This window comes from Somniosus microcephalus, chromosome 7 (genome assembly GCF_052327205.1).
Source record: "Somniosus microcephalus isolate GS21.2 chromosome 7, FLI_Smic_1.0, whole genome shotgun sequence".
In the NCBI taxonomy this organism is placed as follows: Eukaryota; Metazoa; Chordata; class Chondrichthyes; order Squaliformes; family Somniosidae; genus Somniosus; species Somniosus microcephalus.
In genome coordinates, this window is record NC_140993.1 from 6,871,888 (window position 1) to 6,895,739 (window position 23,852).

General features: G+C 49.8%; 1 protein-coding gene across 6 annotated transcripts in view; it reads right to left on the reverse strand.

The window, feature by feature from the left end:
* LOC147114478 (anion exchange protein 2-like) overlaps positions 1 to 23,852 on the reverse strand; it is a 410,117-nt gene that overhangs the window by 34,860 nt on the left and 351,405 nt on the right. For 5 of the 6 annotated variants that reach the window (XM_085992177.1, XM_085992179.1, XM_085992180.1 and 2 more), the window contains 7 exons: positions 16,746 to 16,796; positions 15,369 to 15,553; positions 11,451 to 11,667; positions 10,466 to 10,672; positions 4,837 to 4,985; positions 2,792 to 2,986; positions 592 to 825 (listed from right to left, as the gene is read on the reverse strand). In XM_085992177.1, coding sequence (XP_085848303.1) covers positions 592 to 825; positions 2,792 to 2,986; positions 4,837 to 4,985; positions 10,466 to 10,672; positions 11,451 to 11,667; positions 15,369 to 15,553; positions 16,746 to 16,796 — 1,238 coding nt within the window. The remainder of the gene's footprint in view (positions 1 to 591; positions 826 to 2,791; positions 2,987 to 4,836; positions 4,986 to 10,465; positions 10,673 to 11,450; positions 11,668 to 15,368; positions 15,554 to 16,745; positions 16,797 to 23,852) is intronic. The other variant, XM_085992182.1, reaches the window with a different exon arrangement.

Below are 23,852 nucleotides of genomic sequence, written 5' to 3' on the forward strand. Positions count from 1 at the left end.
TTGGCACCCCATCCACCACCTTAAACATTCACTCCCTCCACCACCGGCGCACTGTGGCTGCAGTGTGTACCATCTACAAGATGCACTGCAGCAACTCGCCAAGGCTTCTTCGGCAGCACCTCCCAAACCTGTGACCACTACCACCTAGAAGGACAAGGGCTGTTGAGGCGAGAGGTGGTCAATTGGAAATGACTAAACTGAAATTGATAGATTTTACAAAAGCAAAATACTGCGGATGCTGGAAATCTGTAATAAAAACAGAAAATGCTGGGAAGACTCAGCAGGTCAGGCAGCATCTGTGGAGAGAGAAACAGAGTTAACGTTTCAGGTTGATGACCCTTCGTCAGAACTGGGGATTTTGATAGATTTTAGTTTGGAAAGGGTATTAAGGGTTACGGAACAAAGGTGGGTAGATGGAGATAAGATACAGATCAGCCATGATCGAAATGAATGGCAGAACAGGCTCGAGGGGCTGAATGGCCTCCTCCTGTTCCTAACATGGAAAAGACACAAAAGCCATCAGCTTAAAGGAAAACAAAGAAACACAATAGAGTGAAGAATTTCTCTCAGGCCCTCACCAGCGACACTTACTCTCCCGGGGAAGAAACGGCTGTTTTTAAACTTTCGCAAGAAGAAGGCGATGAAGAAGGTGCCAGCCATCAGGACCAGGGACAGCAGCGCCGTGTTGGGCTCCCCCTTCGGTCCCACGCTCTTATCGCTCGTCTGTCCGGCAGTACTGTTGGTTGTGTTTTGGAAGGCGATGAATGGGACGGTCACATTCTCTGTAACGTTGGCACAGCCACGGAGAGGATGGTCCCTGAAAATCTGTTAAAAAACAAGCAAGGGTCTCTCAGATCGAACGTCACAACTCACCTCACACGAACTCCCCCTCACTTCCCAAAAACCCAACCCTGCCTAACCTCTGAACACCTTACTCTGGGGATCGGGCGGGGGTATGCGTGCGTTACTCCAGGGTTACTTGTGTGTGTGTGTGGGGGGGCGGGACATGATCCAGAGTCTGGAGGACAGTGTGTGATCCAGGGGGATATGTTACTCCAACGCACAATTGTAGAGTACATTATTACTCAATGTCTGGGTAGAGGGGATTGTTACTCAGGGCCTTGGTGGAATGCATTTTATTCCCAGGTGTTGAGACTACAGAACCCAGGGTAGGGGTTTGTTACTCCAGGAGTCGGTGTGTTCGGGGTTTGTTACTCCAGGAGTCGGTGTGTTCAGGGTCTGTTACTCCAGGAGTGGGTGTGTTCGGGGTTTGTTACTCCAGGAGTCGGTGTGTTCGGGGTTTGTTACTCCAGGAGTCGGTGTGTTCGGGGTTTATTACTCCAGGAGTCGGTGTGTTCGGGGTTTGTTACTCCAGGAGTCGGTGTGTTCGGGGTTTGTTACTCCAGGAGTCAGTGTGTTCGGGGTTTGATACTCCAGGAGTCGGTGTGTTCGGGGTTCGTTACTCCAGGAGTCGGTGTGTTCGGGGTTTGTTACTCCAGGAGTCGGTGTGTTCGGGGTTCGTTACTCCAGGAGTCGGTGTGTTCGGGGTTTGTTACTCCAGGAGTCGGTGTGTTCAGGGTCTGTTACTCCAGGAGTTGGTGTGTTCGGGGTTTGTTACTCCAGGAGTCGGTGTGTTCGGGGTTTGTTGCTCCAGGAGTCGGTGTGTTCGGGGTTTGTTACTCCAGGAGTCGGTGTGTTCGGGGTTTATTACTCCAGGAGTCGGTGTGTTCGGGGTTTGTTACTCCAGGAGTCGGTGTGTTCGGGGTTCGTTACTCCAGGAGTCGGTGTGTTCGGGGTTTGTTACTCCAGGAGTCGGTGTGTTCAGGGTCTGTTACTCCAGGAGTTGGTGTGTTCGGGGTTTGTTACTCCAGGAGTCGGTGTGTTCGGGGTTTGTTGCTCCAGGAGTCGGTGTGTTCGGGGTTTGTTACTCCAGGAGTCGGTGTGTTCGGGGTTTATTACTCCAGGAGTCGGTGTGTTCGGGGTTGGTTACTCCAGGAGTCGGTGTGTTCGGGGTTTGTTACTCCAGGAGTTGGTGTGTTCGGGGTTTGTTACTCCAGGAGTCAGTGTGTTCGGGGTTTGTTACTCCAGGAGTCGGTGTGTTCGGGGTTCGTTACTCCAGGAGTCGGTGTGTTCGGGGTTCGTTACTCCAGGAGTCGGTGTGTTCGGGGTTCGTTACTCCAGGAGTCGGTGTGTTCGGGGTTTGTTACTCCAGGAGTCGGTGTGTTCGGGGTTTGTTACTCCAGGAGTCGGTGTGTTCGGGGTTTGTTACTCCAGGAGTTCGTACATTCCAAGGTTTGTTACTCCAGGAGTCGGTGTGTTTGGGGTTTGTTACTCCAGGAGTCGGTGTGTTCGGGGTTTGTTACTCCAGGAGTCGGTGTGTTTGGGGTTTCTTACTCCAGGAGTCGGTGTGTTCGGGGTTTGTTACTCCAGGAGTTCGTACATTCCAAGGTTTGTTACTCCAGGAGTCGGTGTGTTACTCCAGGAGTCGGTGTGTTCGGGGTTTGTTACTCCAGGAGTCGGTGTGTTCGGGGTTTGTTACTCCAGGAGTCGGTGTGTTCGGGGTTTGTTACTCCAGGAGTCGGTGTGTTCGGGGTTTGTTACTCCAGGAGTCGGTGTGTTTGGGGTTTGTTACTCCAGGAGTCGGTGTGGAGGAGGAAGGGATACTACGCCAATGTTTGGAGGTGGGTCAGGAGGTTATTACTCCAGGTCACGGGTGTGCGGGGAAAGGATTATTACTGCAAGTTTTAGGGGAGAGGGATTATTACTCCAGGGCCCGGTCGATGTGTCTTACCGCTGCAAGCTTTACGAACGTCTCATAAATAAATATCAGCGAGATGAGTATAGCAAAGATTTCCTGGGTGAATCTGGAAATGAATCGCACCAAGAACGAGCCTTCGAACGCCACGGTCACCACCACAATGAGAATGAGCCAGAAGCCAATCCATACCCGGCCAGTCAGGTAGTCCATGTTGTTAGAGTCACAAAACTGGATGGAGCAAAGGGGATTGATTAATGGAATGAAGGAATAGGGCATAGAAGGAGAGAAACAGTTGAGAAACACTGCATGATGCCTGATTAGGTTTCACTCAAGACTGCGGAGCTCACACTGTCTCTCTCTGGTTTGCTTACACGCTCCTCTCATCTCTGAGTCAGGAGGTCATGGGATTGAGCCCCACTCCAGAGATTTGAGCATGCAATCCAGGCTGACACTCCCAGTGCAGTACTGAGGGAGCGCTGCACTGTCGGAGGGGCAGTACTGGGGGAGTGCTGCACTGTCGGAGGGGCAGTACTGAGGGAGCGCTGTACTGTTGGAGGGGCAGTACTGAGGGTGCGCCGCACTGTCGGAGGGGCAGTACTGAGGGAGCGCTGTACTGTTGGAGGGGCAGTACTGAGGGTGCGCCGCACTGTCGGAGGGGCAGTACTGAGGGAGTGCTGCACTGTCGGAGGGGCAGTACTGGGGGAGTGCTGCACTGTCGGAGGGGCAGTACTGAGGGAGCGCTGTACTGTTGGAGGGGCAGTACTGAGGGTGCGCCGCACTGTCGGAGGGGCAGTACTGAGGGAGTGCTGCACTGTCGGAGGGGCAGTACTGAGGGAGCGCTGTACTGTCTGAGGGGCAGTACTGAGGGAGTGCTGCACTGTCGGAGGGGCAGTACTGAGGGAGCGCCGCACTGTCGGGGGGGGCAGTACTGAGGGAGCGCTGCACTGTCGGAGGGGCAGTACTGAGGGAGCTCCGCACTGTCGGAGGGGCAGTACTGAGGGAGCTCCGCACTGTCGGAGGGGCAGTACTGAGGGAGCGCTGCACTGACGGAGGGGCAGTACTGAGGGAGCTCCGCATTGTCGGAGGGCCAGTGCTGGGGGAGCGCTGTACTGTCGGAGGGGCAGTACTGAGGGAGTGCCGCACTGTTGGAGGGGCAGTACTGAGGGAGTGTTGCACTGTCGGAGGGCCAGTACTGGGGGAGCGCTGCACTGTCGGTGGGGCAGTACTGAGGGAGTGCCGCACTGTCGGAGGGGCAGTACTGAGGGAGCGCTGCACTGTCGGAGGGCCAGTACTGGGGGAGCGCTGCACTGTCGGAGGGGGTGCACTGAGGGAGCGCCGCACTGTCGGAGGGGGTGCACTGAGGGAGTGCTGCACTGTCGGAGGGCCAGTACTGAGGGAGCGCCGCACTGTCGTAGGATCAGTACTGAGGGATCGTTGCACTGTCGGAGGGGCAGTACTGAGGGATCGTTGCACTGTTGGAGGGGCAGTACTGAGGGAGCGCTGCACTGTCGGAGGGGCAGTGCTGAGGGAGTGCTGCACTGTCGGAGGGGCAGTACTGAGGGGGCGCTGCACTGTCGGAGGGCCAGTACTGAAGGAGCGCCGCACTGTCGTAGGGTCAGTACTGAGGGATCGTTGCACTGTCGGAGGGGCAGTACTGAGGGATTGTTGCACTGTCGGAGGGGCAGTATTGAGGGAGCGCTGCACTGTCGGAGGGGCAGTGCTGAGGGAATGCTGCACTATCGGAGGGGCAGTGCTGAGGGAATGCTGCACTGTCGGAGGGGCAGTACTGAGGGAGCGCTGCATTGTCAGAGGGGCAGTACTGAGGGAGCGTTGCACTGTCGGTGGTGCAGTCTTTCGGATATGAGGTTAAATTAAGGGATGTAAAAGACCAAATGACATTAGTTGAAGAATGGCACCTCCGACAATGCTGCACTCCCTGTAATGTTGGCCTAGATTATTAGGTCAGGTCTTACCACTGAGTCAAACTGACAAGATTTGAGAGAGATCAACAGGATGGAAAGATCTGGTTTCAGCGCAACACATCTGCCCAAGTAGATCTGAGCCTGAGTCACACTCACCTTAAAGAAAGCTTCTTCGAAGACAAGCAATGGACCAGAAAATCCGACGATCAGCAATGGTTGAGCCCCCAAGAAACCAAAGATAAGCATTTGTATGGCTGTTGAAATGATGAGCTCGGAAACACCGATCAAACCCATGGTCTTCTCCCCTGAAGCACAACGATAAGATATTATTGACTGGAAAACCAATAAGCACCCACCCTGGGGTAAATATTACACAGCAAACCCATAATCATCTACCTTTGGATGACTATTACACAGCAAGCCCCCTGCTACACATCATAAAAACATAAGAACGTAAGAATTAGGAGCAGGAGAAGGCCATACAGCCCCTCGAGCCTGCACCGTCATTCAATAAGATCATGGCTGATCGACCTCAACTCCACTTTCCCGCCCGATCCCTTGATTCCCCTAGAGTCCAAAAATCTATCGATCTCAGCCTTGAATACAGTCAATGATTCAGCATCCACATTGGGGCAGAGAATTCCAAAGATTCACAACCCTCGTAGTGAAGAAATTCCTCCTCATCTCAGTCTTAAATGGCCGACCCCTTATCCTAAGACTGTGACCCCTGGTTCTAGACTCTCCAGCCAGGGGAAACAACCTCTCAGCATCTACCCTGTCAATGCCCCTCAGAATCTTGTGTTTCAATGAGATCACCTCTCATTCTTCTAAACTCCAGAGAGTATCGGCCCATTCTACACAATCTCTCATCATAGGACAACCCTCTCATCCCAGGGATCAATCTAGTGACCACCAGGGCCATTTTGAGAAGTCCAAGCAGAGGGTGAGCTGCCCTCCATCAATGGCATTGCTGCGGTCACGACGGGCCCACGCTGCTACCCGGCCCCAGCTCTCTCACCCAGGTGGCCCCACTTCATATGTGAGCCCAGGCAGCGTGTGTTGGCAGGCTGTTCAACAATGGAACCATCACAGCCGAGCCTCGTCCTGTACTCATCCAATTGCTTCAGGGACACAAGGGAGCAGCGCACAATGAGCAGAGTGAATCGGAACTCTCCTGAGCTTTTGTTGCATTCTCTAACGACAATGTAAGATTGCTGTTCACCACCCGCGCAACCCTCTCTCCACAAAACAGTAAACTGGAAGCTAGCCTATTGGCACCAACTTATTCTTTATTATTTGTTCTTGGGACTCAGGCGTCACTGGCAAGGCAATGTGTACTGCCCATCCCTCATTGCTCAGAGGCCACTGATAGTCAACCATACAGTATGGGGCTGGAGTCAGGAGAGTTCTCCCTGGTGTCCTGGGGCTAACATTCATCCCTCAACCAACATCACTAAAAACAAATTATTTGGTCATTATCACATTGCTGTTTGTGGGAGCTTGCTGTGCAATTGGCTGCCGCGTTTCCGACATTACAACAGTGGCTACACTTCAAAAGTACTTCATTGACTGTCAAATGCTTTGAGATGTCCTGAGGACATAAGAAATAGGAGCAGGAGTCGGCCATGCGGCCCCTCCAGCCTGCTCTGTCATTCAATAAGATCATGGCTGATTATCGACCTCAATTCTACTTTCCCGCACTATCCCCATATCCCTCGATACCCCTAGAGTCCAAAAATCTATCTAACTCAGCACTGAATATACTCAACGACTCATCATCCACAGCCCTCTAGGGCAGAGAATTCCAAAGATTCACAACCCTCTGAGTGAAGAAATTCCTCCTCTTCTCGGTCTTAATTGGCCGACCCCTTATCCCAAGACTGTGACCCCTGGTTCTAGACTCTCGCCCGGGGGAAACAACCTCTCAGCATCTACCCTGTCAAACCCCTTCAGAAACTTGTATGTTTCAATGAGATCACCTCTCATTCTTCTAAACGCCAGAGAGTATCGGCCCATTCTACACAATCTCTCCTCATAGGACAGCCCTCTCACCCCAGGAATCAATCTCGTGAACCTTCGTTACACCGCCTCCAAGGCAAGTATATCCTTCCTTAGATAAGGAGACCAAAACTGTGCCCAGTACTCCAGGTGTGGTCTCACCAAGGCCCTGTACAATTGGAGCAAGACTTCCTTACTCTTATACTCCAACCCCCTTGCAATAAAGGTTGTAGAAACATAGAAGATAGGAGCAGGAGTAGGCCATTCGGCCCTTCGAGCCTGCTCCGCCATTCAATGAGATCATGGCTGATCATCCAAATTCAGTACCCTGTCCCTGCCTTCTCCCCATATCCCTTGATCCCTTTAGCCTTAAGAAATATATCCAACTCTTTTTTGAATATATTTAATGAACTGGCCTCCACCGCCCTCTGTGGCAGAGAATTCCACAGGTTCACCACTCTCTGGGTGAGGAAATTCCTCCTCATTTCAGTCCTAAATGGCTTACCCCTTATCCTTAGACTATGACCCCTGGTTCTGGACTCCCCGGCCATCAGAAACATCCTTCTTGCATCTAGTCTGTCCAGGCCTGACAGAATTTTATAGGTTTCGATGAGATCCCCTCTCAATCTTCTAAACTCCAGTGCGTATAAGCCCAATCGACACAATCTCTCCTCATACGTCATTCCTGCCATCCCAGGTATCAGCCTGGTGAATCTTCGCTGCACTCCCTCCATGGCAAGAACATCCTTCCTCAGATAAGGCGAACAAAACCGCACACAATACTCAAGGTGCGGTCTCACCAAGGCCCTGTACAATTGCAGCAAGACATCCTTGTTCCTGTACTCGAACCCTCTTGCTACGAAGGCCAACATACCATTTGCGTTCTTAACCGCCTGCTGCACCTGCATGCTTACCTTCAGCGACTGGTGCACAAGAGCACCCAGGTCTCTTTCCACTTCCCCTTCTCCCAAACTATTGCCATTCAAATAATAATCTGCCTTCCTGTTTTTGCCACCAAAGTGGATAACCTCACATTTATCCACATTATAGTGCATTTGCCATGTTTCTGCCCAATCACCCAACCTGTCCAAATCGTACTGGAGTTTCACGACATCCTCCTCACAGCATACCCTCCCACCCAGCTTTGTGTCGTCTGCAAATCTGGAGATATTACATCCAATTCCCTCGTCCAGATCATTAATATATATTGTGAACAGCTGGGGTCCTAGGACCGATCCTTGCGGTGCCCCACTAGTCACTGCCTGCCACTCGGAAAACGACCCGTTTATTCCAACTCTTTGCTTTCTGTCCGCCAACTAGTTCTCTATCCAAGTCAATACCTTGCCCCCAATCCCATGTGCCTTAATTTTGCACGCTAATCGCTTGTGCGGGACCTTATCGAAAGCCTTCTGAAAGTCCAAATACACCACATCCACTGGTTCTCCCTTATCTATTTTACCAGTTACATCCTCAAAAAATTCCAGTAGATTAGTCAAGCACGATTTACCTTTTGTAAATCCATGTTGACTTTGTCCGATCCTGTCACTGCTTTCCAAGTGCTCTGCTATTACATCTTTTATAACGGACTCTAGCATTTTCCCCACTACCGATGTCAGGCTTACCGGTCTATAATTCCCCGCTTTTTCTCTACCACCTTTTTTAAATAGTGGGGTAACATTAGCTACCCTCCAATCCATGGGTACTGTTCCAGAGTCTATCGAGTTCTGGGAGATGACCAGCAATGCATCTACTATTTCTAGGGCCACTTCCTTAAGTACCCTAGGATGTAGATTATCAGGCCCAGGGGATTTATCGGCCTTCAGTCCCATCAATTTTCTTAACACCATTTCCCTACAAATACTGATTTCTTTCAGTTCCAACCTTTCATCAGACCCTATGTTCCCCGGCATCTCTGGGAGGTTATTTGTGTCCTCCTTTGTGAAGACAGAACCAAAATATGTATTTAGTTGGTCTGCCATTTCTTTGCTCCCCATTATAAATTCCCCTGATTCTGACTGCAAGGGACCTACGCTTGACTTCACCAATCTTTTTCTGTTCACATATCTATAAAAGCTTTTACAGTCAGTTTTTATGTTCCCTGAAAGCTTACTCTCATATTCTATTTTCCCCTTCTTAATTAATCCCTTTGTCCTCCTTTGTTGAATCCTAAACTGCTCCCAATCCTCAGGATTATTGCTTTTTCTGGCCAATTTATATGTCCTCTCCTTGGATCTTATGCTATCCCTAATTTCCCTTGTTAGCCACGGTTGAGTCACCATTTTTGTTTTATTTTTATGCCAAACTGGGATGAACAAATTCTGTAGCTCATCCATTCGGTCTTTGAATGTTTGCCATTGCCTATCCACCGTCAACCCTTTGAGTGACATTCCCCAATCAATCCTACCCAACTCGCGCCTCAGACCATCGTAGTTTCCTTTATTTAAATTTAGGACCCTAGTCTCTGAGTCAACTACTTCATTCTCCATCTTAATGAAGAATTCGATCATATTTTGATCGCTCCGACCCAAGGGGCCTCGTACAACAAGATTGCTAATTAATCCTTTCTCGTTACATAATACCCAGTCTAAGATGGCCTGATCTCTGGTTGGTTCCTCGACATATTGGTCCAGGAAACCATCCCGTAAACACTCCAGGAATTCCTCCTCCACAGTATTGTTACTAATTTGGTTAGCCCAATCTATATTTAGATTAAAGTCACCCATAATGACTGATGTGCCCTTATTGCACGCTTCTTTAATTTCCCTTTTAATGCTAACCCCAACCTCCGCCTTACTGTTTGGAGGTCTGTATACCACTCCCACTAACGTTTTCTGCCCCTTAGTATTTCTCAATTCTACCCATACAGATTCCACATCATCAGAGCTAATATCCTTCCTTACAATTGTGTTAATCCCTTCTTTAACCAGTAATGCTACCCCACCTCCCTTTCCTTTTTGCCTATCTTTCCTGAATATCGAATACCCCTGGATGTTGAGTTCCCAGCCTTGGCCATCCTTGAGCCACGTTTCCGTAATCCCAACCAAATCATATTCGTTTACTTCTATTTGCGCAGCCAATTCATCCACCTTATTATGAATGCTCCTCGCATTAAGACACAAAGCCTTCAGGCTTGTTTTTTTAACGCTCTTAGACCTATTAGAATTATTATTTACTGTGGCCACGTTTGATTAAACTGTTGATTTCTCTGACTGCCACTTTTGTTTTTCTCCGTCCTATCTTTTGCTTTTATCCTTGTTTCCCTTTGCTCTGTCTCCCTGCTCAGGTTCCCAACCCCCTGCCATTTTAGTTTAAACCCTCCCCCAGAGCACTAGCAAACACTCCCCCTAGGACATCGGTTCCAGCCCTGCCCAGGTGCAAACCGTCTGGTTTGAACTGGTCCCACCTCCCCCAGAACCGGTTCCAATGTCCCAGGAACTTGAATCCCTCCCCGTTGCACCATTCCTCTAGCCACGTATTCATCTGAAATATCCTTCTATTTCTACTCTGACTAGCACGTGGCACTGGTAGCAATCCTGAGATTACTACCTTTGAGGTCCTATTCTTTAATTTACCTCCTAACTCCCTATATTCCGCTTTTAGGACCTCATCCCGCTTTTTACCTATATCGTTGGTGCCTATATGTACCACGACAACTGGCTGTTCACCCTCCCCTTCCAAGATGTTCTGCAGCCGCTCTGAGAAAGGCACGATAGAAATGAAACTTCTGCTTTCTTCCAATGCCTCCAATCTGTTGCAGCTACAGGTGACCAGTGAGGAGGTCTCTTACCGAGTAACCCCCCAAACGTGATGGCTGGGGAGAGAGCAGCAAAGTAAATGAAGATGATGCCAGCCATACACTGTGCGTTCAGGCCATCCTTAAAGTCACTCAGGTACTTTGGGTACCTCCGGCGTGCGTCCCGGATCACCCCACCGAAAGGCTTCCCCGTCCGTCTCAGTGGGTCGTCCTCGGCCAGCTTCTTTGGCTTCAGGAGAGCTGCGAGGAACGAGAGGCAAAGTCACGAAAGTCGGAGTTTGGAAAATTCAATTCAAAGCAGAACACGATGGCAGTTCCCCATTCAAACCTCCTCACCCTCTCGCCACCTCCGCCCGCCTCTCGCTGGGGTATGGTTCGACAGCCCAGCCTCGGGTACCTTGCTCAATTGGCCGCTCCAGGAGCGAGCCAAGACAGTGAGCGGAGGCAGGCTATTCCTCCATGGAAGGCATCACAGGACCCCGTCCTCCCCCAATATCTACACAGGCACTCTCCAGGAGCATTCAGTGCAAGCTCACAGATGGCAAGGGCCTTGTTTACAAGTGAACGGACATTCTGGAGGGAGATGCGGCGAGGGGCGGTGATAGCCGATCCGTCGGCAGGGTCCATGGGGTCAGAGGTGGGATGGGTGAATAGGACGCAGTGGGCGAAGTGGTCCGGAAGGTCGGCGAGAGAAGAGGGCGGGCAGTTGGGGTTCCTGCTCGTAAGGAGTCAGCGACTGGTTCTTTGGAGAATGCCGAGAGAGGCACAGAGGGAAGCTGTGGGCTTATCCAAGAGGGAGTCAAGTCTGGGATGGCGGCAGGAGAGTCGGAAGGTGGTGGAGTAGTGAAGGGTCAGTGTAGGGAGACCCCAGTGAAGTACTTACAGGACCAGGATCCCACAGGAGTCAGTGTCTCAATCACTAGCAGGGGGAAAGTTGATGAGAAAATCGAATGATACGGACCCCCCGGCAGTTTCACTCAGTGGTCTAGCTGATGGATTTCATCAGTCGCTTGCCTACCTCTCTCCTCCTGACTCTTGATCTCCTTGGCCAGCACCTTGTCCTCTTTTGCCTGCCTCTTCCTCAGCATCTTGCGCTGGAACTGAGCGACGGATAGCAGCAGCTCCTCCCCAGGGACGTCGGAGGGAGGGATCACTATACTGCTGTCTAGGAACTCGTTGATTGCACCCAGCAAATCGTTCCGATCATCGGCCTGGTAAGCAGCTCGGTGGAAATTCTGTCAGACAAGAGCAGAGTGAGGCTCGCAGAAACAAATAGCGATTAAGAACATTAGAACATAAGAATTAGGAGCAGGAGTCGGCCATACGGCCCCTCAATCCTGCTCCGCCATTCAATAAGGTCATGGCTGAACATCAACCTCAACTCCACTTTCCCGGCCAATCCCCATATCCCTTGATTCCCCTAGAGTCCAAAAATCTATCGATCTCAGCCTTGAATATACTCAAAGACTCAGCATTCACAGCCCTCTGGGGTCGAGAATTCCAAAGGTTCACAACCCTCTGAGTGAAGAAATTCCTCATCTTAGTCTTAAATGGCCGACCCCTTATCCTGAGACTATGACCCCTAGTTCTAGACACTCCAACCAGGGGAAACAACCTCTCAGCATCTACCCTGTCAACCCCTTCAGAATCTTATATGTTTCAATGAGATCACCTCTCTTCTAAACTCCAGAGAGTATCGGCCCAAGCTACTCAATCTCTCCTCATAGGACAGCCCTCTCATCCCAGGACTCAATCTAGTGAACCTTCGTTGCACCGCCTCCAAGGCTTGTATGTCCTTTCTCAGATAAGGAACCAAAACTGTGCCCAGTACTCCAGGTGTGGTCTCACCAAAGCCCTGTACAATTGGAGCAGGACTTCCTTACTCTTGTACTTCAACCCCCTGCAATAAAGGCTAACATATCATTTGCCTTCCTAATTGCTTGCTGTACCTGTATGCTAACTCTCTGTGTCTCCTGTACAAGGACACCCAAATCTCCCTGAACACCAACACTTAATAGTTTCTCACCATTTAAAAAATATTCTATTCTTCCTACCATCTGCCACCTTATTGCCCACTCACTGAACCTGTCTACATTCCTTTGCAGGCTCTTTGTGTCCTCCTCACAGCTTACTTTCCCACCTAGCTTTGTATCATCAGCAAACTTGGATACACTCGGTCCCTTCATCTAGGTCATTGATATAGATTGTGAATAGCTGAGGCCCCAGCACTGATCCTTGCGGCACCCCACTAGTTACAGCCTGCCAACCGGACAATGGCCCGTTTATCTCTACTCTCTGTTTTCTGTCCATTAACCAATCCTCCAACCATGCTACTATATTACCCCCAACCCCATGAGCCCTTATCATGCGTAACAACCTTTTATGGCCCCTTATCGAATGCCTTTTGGAAATCTAAATATACTACATCCACTGGTTCCCCTTTATCTACCCTGCTAGTTAAATCCTCAAAAAACCCTCATAAATTTGTTAAACACGATTTCCCTTTCATAAAAAAACCATGTTGACTCTGCCTAATCATGTTATGATTTTCTAAGTGCCTTGTTATCACTTTCTTAATATTGTATTCCAGCATTTTCCCGACAACTGATGTCAGGCTAACTGGCCTGTAGTTCCCTGTTTTTTCTCTCCCTCCTTTCTTGAATAGCGGGGTTACATTTGCTACCTTCCAATCCACTGGGAGTGTTCTAGAATCTAGGGAATTTTGAAGATCACAACCAATGCACCCACTATCTCTGCCTGCACCTCTTTTAGAACCCTAGGATGTAGGCTGTCAGGTCCAGGAGATTTGTCAGCTTTTAGTCCCATTAGTTTCTCTAGTGCTTTTTCTCTACTTATATTAATTACTGATATTGGGGAGAGAGGGGGAGGGGGAGTGAGTGAGAGAGAGGGGGGGAGAGAGGGGGTAGAGAGAGGGGGAGGGAGAGAGAGAAGGGGAGAGTGAGGGAGAGAGAGACGAGGGAGAGAGAGGCGAGGGAGAGAGAGGGGGAGAGAGAGGGAGAGAGAGGGAGAGAGAGGGAGAGGGGGGACAGAGAGAGACAGAGAGAGAGAGAGCGAGGGACAGAGAGAGAGAGAGAGGGAGGGCGACCGAGAGAGAGACCGAGAGAGAGAGAGAGGGAGACCGAGAGAGAGAGAGGGGGAGACCGAGAGAGAGAGAGGGAGATCGAGAGAGAGGGGAACAGAGAAGAAGGGGAGTGAGCGAGAGGGGGAAGTGAGCGAGAGAGGGACAGAGAAAGAGGGGGACAGAGAAAGAGGGGGACAGAGAAAGAGGGGGACAGAGAGAGTGAGAGAGAGGGAGAGTGAGAGAAAGAGAGAGTGAGAAGACGACAGGTATAAAGCCAGGTAGGGTCTAAGACACTGCCCTGAGGAATTCCTGCAGCGATGTCCTGGGACTGAGATGATTGGCGTCCAACAACCACAACCATCTTCCTTTTTCCTAGGTATGACTCCAGCCAGTGAAGCGTTTCCCCCCCCCTCCGATTCCCATTGACTTCAATTTTACCAGGGCTCCCAGATGCCACACTTGGTCAAATGCTGACTTGATGTTGAGGGCAGTCACTCTCACCTCAGCTCTGGAATTCAGCTCCTTTGTCCATGTTTGGACCAAGACTGTAATGAGGTCATGAGCCGAGTGGTCTTGGCGGAACCCAAACTGAGCATCAGTGAGCAGGTTATTGGTGAGTAAGTGCCGCTTGATAACACTGTCGACAACACCTTCTCAAGTGCAATTAGGGACGGGCAATGAATGCTGGCCTTGCCAGAGACGCCCACATCCCAGGAATGAATAAAAAAGTCAACCGTACAGTGGAACTGGAGTCACATGTAGGTCCAGACTGGGTATGGGCGGCAGGTTCCCTTCCCTCAAGGACATTAGTGACACAGTTGGGTTTTTACAACAAACCGGCTACTTTCATGGCCATTTTTTCAGGAATTGAATTGAATTTCACAGCTTGTCCTGGTGGAATTTGAACTCGCAACCCCTGGGTTGTTAGTCCAGGACCAGAATCCGGTGCCTAGGTCGATGCCAGGTGCTCTGTCCAGTTTTATTCTTATTATTGTTTTTCATAGCGGTTTGTTACAACTGAGTGGCTTGCTAGGCCATTTCAGAGGGCAGTTAAGAGTCAACCTATGGGTCTGGAGTCACATATAGGCCAGACCGGGTTAGGATGGCAGATTTCCTTCCCGAAAGGACATTAGTAGCCATTAGACTCCTAACGCCCTCTAGACAACTAGAGATGGGTAATAAATGCGAGCTTACCAGTGTCACCACAATGTTCTTCGACACAGAGTGATCAATGTGTGGCATAAACTCATCGAATTTACAGCATAGAAACAGGCCATTTAGCCTGACTGGTCCGTGCCGGTGTTTATGCTCCACACGAGCCTCCTCTCACCCCTCTTCATCTCACCCTATCAGCATATCCTTTCCATTCCTTTCTCCCTCATGTGTTCATCTAGCTTCCCCTTAAAAGCATCCACACTATTCAACTCAACCACTCCCTGTGGTAGCGAGTTCCATTCTCACCACTGTCTGGGGGACGAAGTTTCTCCTGAATTCCCTATTGAATTTATTAGTGACTGTCTTATATTGATGGCCCCTAGTTCTGGTCTCCCCCACAAGTGGAAACATCTTCTCTACGTCTACCCTTTCGAACCCCTTCATAATTTTAAAGACCTCTATTACATCACCCCTCAGCCTTCTCTTTTCTAGAGAAAAGAGCCCCAGCCTGTTTAATTTTTCCTCTCAGTTCTGGTAACATCCATGTAAATCTGATTTGCACCTTCTCTAGTACCTCTATGTCCCAGGAACCATTTAAGCAACAGTTGGATGCAGCAATGGGGGGACTTCTGCATCTTTCTGGATTGATGAATTAAGACGGGGTGAACGGCCTTTCCCATGACTGTTTCAAACCCTCACCTTGTCCGACATCAGGGTGGAGATGGAACGCCCAATTTCATGGTAGTCCATGTTGCTCGTGCTCGGCCCCAGCAGGATGAAGAGGAACCGGACCGGGACAGGAACCTCCAGCACCGACTCCAGCTCCACCGCCGTCTGCAGGCGTACATAGGCCATGGTCGGATGGTCCAGGAACTCGACGCACCCTGAAGGGAAACAAAACGAGACAATCTCACCGTCACAATGAGCCTCACGGTTAAGGAAAGCAACACGTGCAAGAGCAACACGTTAGATACAGAGTAAAGCTCCCTCTACATTGTCCCATCAAACACTCCCAGGGCAGGTGCAGCACGGGTTAGGTACAGAGTAAAGCTCCCTCTACACTGTCCCATCAAACACTCCCAGAGCAGGTACAGCACGGGTTAGATACAGAGTAAAGCTCCCTCTACACTGTCCCATCAAACACTCCCAGGGCAGGTACAGCACGGGTTAGTTACAGAGTAAAGCTCCCTCTACACTGTCCCATCAAACACTCCCAGTGCAGGCACAGCACGGGTTAGATACAGAGTAAAGCTCCCTCTACACTGTCCCATCAAACACTCCCAGTGCAGGCACAGCACGGGTTAGATACAGAGTAAAGCTCCCTCTACACTGTCCCATCAAACACTCCCAGGGCAGGTACAGCATGGGTTAGATACAGAGTAAAGCTCCCTCTACACTGTCCTATCAAACACTCCCAGGGCAGGTATAGCACGGGTTAGATACAGAGTAAAGCTCCCTCTACACTGTCTCATCAAACACTCCCAGGGCAGGTACAGCACGGGTTAGATACAGAGTAAAGCTCCCTCTACACTGTTCCATCAAACACTCCCAGGGCAGGTACAGCACGGGTTAGATACAGAGTAAAGCTCCCGCTACACTGTCCCATCAAACACTCCCAGGGCAGGTACAGCACGGGTTAGATACAGAATAAAGCTCCCTCTACACTGTCCCATCAAACACTCCCAGGGCAGGTACAGCACGGGTTAGATACAGAGTAAAGCTCCCTCTACACTGTCCCATCAAACACTCCCAGGGCAGGTACAGCACGGGTTAGATACAGAGTACAGCTCCCTCTACACTGTCCCATCAAACACTCCCAGGGCAGGTGCAGCATGGGTTAGAGACAGAGTAAAGCTCCCTCTACACTGTCCCATCAAACACTCCCAGGGCAGGTACAGCATGGGTTAGAGACAGAGTAAAGCTCCCTCTACACTGTCCCATCAAACATTCCCAGGGCAGGTACAGCACGGGGTTAGATACAGAGTAAATCTCCCTCTACACTGTCCCATCAAACATTCCCAGGGCAGGTACAGCATGGGTTAGATACAGAGTAAAGGAGATAGTTCAGGTACAAACCAAGCATATTCTCATTAGGAGGAAAGGTGGGGCATCCAAAGCTAGCGCTCCCTGGATGACAAAGGAAATAGAGGTTAAAATAAAACAGAAAGAGGAAGTTTATGACGAATGTCAGGCAATACGGTAGAAAACCAGGCAGAATACAGAGTGTAGGGGGGAAACTGAAAAAGAATACAAGAAGGGCAAAGAGAGAGTATGAGAACAGATTAGCTGGTAACATAAAAGGGAACCCAAAAATCTTTGATAAACATATAAAAAGTGGAAGGATAGTTAATGGAATGGTGGAGCTGATTAGGGACAGAAATGGAAATCTTATGGAGGCAGAGGGCATGACTGAGGTACTGAATGAGTATTTTGCATCTGTCTTCATAAATGAAGAGGATTAAGTTAATGCTGCAGTAGAGGAGTGGGAGTAGAGATATTGGATAGGATAAAAATAGATAGAAAGGAGGTGCTAAATAGTTTGGCAACACTCAAAGTTAACAAGTCACCCAGTCTGATGGGATACATTGCTGGGGGAAGCTAGGGTGGAGAAAGCAGATGCTCTGACCACAATCTTTCAATCCTCCTTGGATATGGGAGCGGTGCCAGAGGACTGGAGCATTAAACACAAAATCATAGGAAATAGGAGCAGGAGTCGGCCATTCGGCCCCTCGAGCCTGCTCCGCCATTCAATAAGATCATGGCTGATCTTCAACCTCAACTCCACTTTCCTGCACTATCCCCATATCCCTTGATTCCTCTAGCGTCCGAAAATCTATCTCAGCCTTGAATACACTCAACGATTCAGTATCCACAGCCTTTTGTGGTGGAGAATTCCAAAACCCTCTGAGCGAAGAAATTCCTCCTCATCTCAGTTTTAAATGGCCGACCCCTTATCCTGAGACTATGCCCCCTAGTTCTAGACTCTCCAGCCAGGGGGAAACAATCGATCAGCATCAGAAGTGTATAAAATTCTGACAGGTCTAGACAGACTGGATGCAGAAGGAATGTTTCCCTTGGCGGGTGAGAACAGAACTAGAGGACATAATTTAAGGATAAGGGCTAAACCATTTAGGACAGAGATGAGGGGGAATTTCTTCACTCAGAGAGTGGTGAACCTGTGGAACTCATTGCCACAGAGGGCAGTGTACGCCAGCTCATTAAATATATTTAAGAGGGAATTAGATATATTTCTACGGGCAAAAGGGGTTAAGGGTTACGGAGAGAAGGCGGGGACGGGATACTGAATTAAAGGATCAGCCATGATCTCATCGAATGGCGGAGCAGGCACGAAGGGCCGAATGGCCTACTCCTGCTCCTATCTTCTATGTATCTATGTATCTATGTACCCTGTCAATCCCCCTCAGAATCTTACATGTTTCAATGAGATCACCTCTCATTCGTCTGAACTCCAGAGAGTATCGGCCCATTCTACACAATCTCTCATCATAGGACAGCCCTCTCATCCCAGGAATCAATCTAGTGAACCTTCGTTGCACCGCCTCCAAGGCAAGTATATCCTTCCTTAGATAAGGAGACCAAAACTGTGCACAGTACTCCAGGTGTGGTCTCACCAAGGCCCTGTACAATTGGAGCAAGACTTCCTTACTCTTATACTCCAACCCCCTTGCAATAAAGGCCAACATGACAGGGCAGGTACAGCACGGGTTAGATACAGAGTAAAGCTCCCTCTACACTGTCCCATCAAACACTCCCAGGGCAGGTACAGTACGGGTTAGATACAGAGTAAAGCTCCCTCTACACTGTCCCATCAAACACTCCCAGGACAGGTACAGCACGGGTTAGATAGAGAGTAAAGCTCCCTCTACACTGTCCCATCAAACACTCCCAGGGCAGGTACAGCACGGGTTAGATACAGAGTAAAGCTCCCTCTACACTGTCCCATCAAACACTCCCAGGACAGGTACAGCACGGGTTAGATAGAGAGTAAAGCTCCCTCTACACTGTCCCATCAAACACTCCCAGGGCAGGTACAGCACGGGTTAGATACAGAGTAAAGCTCCCTCTACACTGTCCCATCAAACACTCCCAGGACAGGTACAGCACGGGTTAGATACAGAGTAAAGCTCCCTCTACACTGTCCCATCAAACACTCCCAGGGCAGGTACAGCACGGGTTAGATACAGAGTAAAGCTCCCTCTACATTGTCCCATCAAACACTCCCAGAGCAGGTACAGCATGGGTTAGATACAGAGTAAAGCTCCCTCTACACTTTCCCATCAAACACTCCCAGGACAGGTACAGCACGGGTTAGATAGAGAGTAAAGCTCCCTCTACACTGTCCCATCAAGCACTCCCAGAGCAGGTACAGCACGGGTTAGATACAGAGTAAAGCTCCCTCTACACTGTCCCATCAAACACTCCCAGGGCAGGTACAGTACGGGTTAGATACAGAGTAAAGCTCCCTCTACACTGTCCCATCAAACACTCCCAGGACAGGTACAGCACGGGTTAGATAGAGAGTAAAGCTCCCTCTACACTGTCCCATCAAACACTCCCAGGGCAGATACAGCACGGGTTAGATACAGAGTAAAGCTCCCTCTACACTGTCCCATCAAACACTCCCAGGGCAGGTACAGCACAGGTTAGATACAGAGTAAATCTCCCTCTACACTGTCCCATCAAACACTCCCAGGGCAGGTACAGCACAGGTTAGATACAGAGTAAAGCTCCCTCTACACTGTCCCATCAAACACTCCCAGGGCAGGTACAGTACGGGTTAGATACAGAGTAAAGCTCCCTCTACACTGTCCCATCAAACACTCCCAGGGCAGGTACAGCGCGGGTTAGATACAGAGTAAAGCTCCCTGTACACTGTCCCATCAAACACTCCCAGGGCAGGTACAGCACGGGTTAGATACAGAGTAAAGCTCCCTCTACACTGTCCCATCAAACACTCCCAGGGCAGGTACAGCACGGGTTAGATACAGAGTAAAGCTCCCTCTACACTGTCCCATCAAACACTCGGGTAGGTTAAAGGATGTGAACGCTTTTATATAAATGCGTCCGGTCCATTTCGGGCTGTGCTTTAACCCAGTGCATTTTGCGGATATTGCCAGATCTGGAGCTTTGAAAGCCTTTCCTGAGAGGAGATGCAGATGGCATGTGCTGATGGCCAGGGTTGTGGTCGGTGGCGGGTCCGAGTGGCTTCAGACCAAGGGGTAAAACAAGGGACGATTATTAGACCGGAGAGGCAGCGGACCTGCGAGGGATCACCAGAGGCGGCGGAGCTACTTAAACAGCAGCCCGAGGCAGCGAGGCCCAGAGCCCCGAGACCGGAGAGGCAGCGGACCTGCGAGGGATCACCAGAGGCGGCGGAGCTACTTAAACAGCGGCCCGAGGCAGCGAGGCCCAGAGCCCCGAGACCGGAGAGGCAGCGGACCTGCGAGGGAGCACCAGAGGCGGCGGAGCTACTTAAACAGCAGCCCGAGGCAGCGAGGCCCAGAGCCCCAAGACCGGAGAGGCAGCGGACCTGCGAGGGAGCACCAGAGGTGGCAGAGCTACTTAAACAGCAGCCCGAGGCAGCGAGGCCCAGAGCCCCGAGACCGGAGAGGCAGCGGACCTGCGAGGGATCACCAGAAGCGGCGGAGCTACTTAAACAGCGGCCCGAGGCAGCGAGGCCCAGAGCCCCGAGAGCGGAGAGGCAGCGGACCTGCGAGGGAGCACCAGAGGCGGCGGAGCTACTTAAACAGCAGCCCGAAGCAGTGAGGCCCAGAGCCCCGAGACCGGAGAGGCAGCGGACCTGCGAGGGAGCACCAGAGGCGGCGGAGCTACTTAAACAGCAGCCCGAGGCAGCGAGGCCCAGAGCCCCGAGACCGGAGAGGCAGCAGACCTGCGAGGGAGCACCAGAGGCCCGACCAATCCAGGTTCCGGAAGAGAGGTAAAAAGTAATCCAAGTGTGACGTCAGCAGGAAGCAGGTAAGTGATTGGTTGGTGAGTATTTCTCTCTTTTTTAAACTTTAACTCTGTTTTATAGTTTCTAAGGTCTCTCTGGTGTAGCGGGGACTGTTGGTAAACTATTTAACTGTAGTGTAATTCGTGGGATTGATTGATTTAATTTCAACTCAATTAATTAAAGGGTAAGTCATGGCAGGACAGCCCGGCCCCGTGATCTGCTCCTCCTGCGAGATGTGGGAACTCAGGGACACTTCCTGTGTCCCTGACAACTACATGTGCAGGAAGTGCACCCAGCTGCAGCTACTGACAGACCGCATTGCGGCACTGGAGCTGCGATTGGATGCATACTGGAGCGCTCACGATGCTCGGGACATCGTGAATAGCACGTTTACGGAGTTGGACACACCACAGGTAGAAGTTGGACAGGAAGAAAGGGAACGGGTGACCAACAGGCAGAGTACTAGGCGCAGGCAGGTAGTGCAGGGGTCCCCTGTGGCCATCCCCCTCTCCAACAGATATACCACTTTGAGTACTGTTGGGGGGGATGGCTTATCAGAGGAAGGCAGCAGCAGCCAACTTCCTGGCACCAGGGGTGGCTCTGCTGCACAGAATGGGAGGAAAAAGAGTGGTAGAGCTATAGTAATAGGGGATTCAATTTTAAGGGGAATAGATAGGCGTTTCTGCGGCTGCAAACGAGACTCCAGGATGGTGTGTTGCCTCCCTGGTGCAAGGGTCAAGGATGTCTCCGAGCGGCTGCAGAACATCTTGGAAGGGGAGGGTGAACAGCCAGTTGTCGTGGTGCATATAGGTACCAACGATATAGGTAAAAAATGGGATGAGGTCCTAAAAGCGGAATATAGGGAGTTAGGAGGTAAATTAAAAAACAGGACCTCAAAGGTAGTAATCTCAGGATTGCTACCAGTGCCACGTGCTAGTCAGAGTAGAAATAGAAGGATACTTCAGATGAATACGTGGCGAGAGGAATGGTGCCAGGGGGAGGGATTCAAGTTCCTGGGACATTGGAACCGGTTCTGGGGGAGGTGGGACCGGTTCAAACCGGACGGTCTGCACCTGGGCAGGGCTGGAACCAATGTCCTAGGGGGAGTGTTTGCTAGTGCTGTGGGGGAGGGTTTAAATTAAAATGGAAGGGGGTTGGGAACCTGAGCAGGGAGACAGAGCAAAGGGAAACAAGGATAAAAGCAAAAGATAGGACGGAGAAAAACAAAAGTGGCAGTCAGAGAAATCAACGGTTTAAATCAAACGTGGCCACAGTAAATAATAATTCGAATAGGTCTAAGAGCGTTAAAAAAACAAACCTGAAGGCTTTGTGTCTTAATGCGAGGAGCATTTGTAATAAGGTGGACGAATTGGCGGCGCAAATAGAGGTAAACGAATATGATTTGGTTGGGATTACGGAAACGTGGCTCAAGGACGGCCAAGACTGGGAACTCAACATCCAGGGGTATCGATATTCAGGAAAGATAGGCAAAAAGGAAAGGGAGGAGGGGTAGCATTACTGGTTAAAGAAGGGATTAACACAATTGTAATGAAGGATATTAGCTCTGATGAGGTGGAATCTGTATGGGTAGAATTGAGAAATACTAAGGGGAAAAAAACATTAGTGGGAGTGGTATATAGACCTCCAAACAGTAAGGCGGAGGTTGGGGATGGCATTAAAAGGGAAATTAAAGAAGCGTGCAATAAGGGCACAGCAGTCATCATGGGTGACTTTAATCTACATATAGATTGGGCCAACCAAATTAGTAACAATACTGTGGAGGAGGAATTCCTGGAGTGTTTACAGGATGGTTTCCTGGACCAATATGTCGAGGAACCAACCAGAGATCAGGCCATCTTAGACTGGGTATTATGTAACGAGAAAGGATTAATTAGCAATCTTGTTGTACGAGGCCCCTTGGGTTGGAGCGATCATAATATGATCGAATTCTTCATAAAGATGGAGAATGAAGTAGTTGACTCAGAAACTAGGGTCCTCAATTTAAATAAAGGAAACTACGATGGTCTGAGGAGCAAGTTGGGTAGGATTGATTGGGGAATGGCGCTCAAAGGGTTGACGGTGGATAGGCAATGGCAAACATTCAAAGACCGAATGGATGAACTACAGAAGTTGTTCATCCCAGTTTGGCATAAAAATAAAACAAAAAAGGTGACTCAACCGTGGCTAACAAGGGAAATTAGGGATAGCATAAGATCCAAGGAGAGGACATACAAATTGGCCAGAAAAAGCAATAATCCTGAGGATTGGGAGCAGTTTAGGATTCAACAAAGGAGGACAAAGGGATTAATTAAGAAAGGGAAAATAGAATATGAGAGTAAGCTTGCAGGGAACATAAAAACTGACTGTAAAAGCTTTTATAGATATGTAAAGAGAAAAGGATTGGTGAAGTCATGCGTAGGTCCCTTGCAGTCAGAATCGGGGGAATTTATAATGGGGAGCAAAGAAATGGCAGATCAACTAAATACATATTTTGGTTCTGTCTTCACAAAGGAGGACACAAATAACCTCCCAGAAATACCGCGGAACATAGGGTCTGATGAAAGGGTGGAACTGAAAGAAATCAGTATTTGTAGGGAAATGGTGTTAGGAAAATTGATGGGACTGAAGGCCGATAAATCCCCAGGGCCTGATAATCTACATCCCAGGGTACTTAAGGAAGTGGCCCTAGAAATAGTAGATGCATTGCTGGTCATCTTCCAGAACTCGATAGACTCTGGAACAGTACCCATGGATTGGAGGGTAGCTAATGTTACCCCACTATTCAAAAAAGGTGGCAGAGAAAAAGCGGGGAATTATAGACCGGTAAGCCTGACATCGGTAGTGGGGAAAATGCTAGAGTCCATTATAAAAGATGTAATAGCAGAGCACTTGGAAAGCAGTGACAGGATCGGACAAAGTCAACATGGATTTACAAAAGGTAAATCATGCTTGACTAATCTACTGGAATTTTTTGAGGATGTAACTGGTAAAATAGATAAGGGAGAACCAGTGGATGTGGTGTATTTGGACTTTCAGAAGGCTTTCGATAAGGTCCCGCATAAGAGATTAGCGTGCAAAATTAAGGCACATGGGATTGGGGGCAAGGTTTTGACTTGGATAGAGAACTGGTTGGCGGACAGAAAGCAAAGAGTTGGAATAAATGGGTCGTTTTCCGAGTGGCAGGCAGTGACTAGTGGGGTACCGCGAGG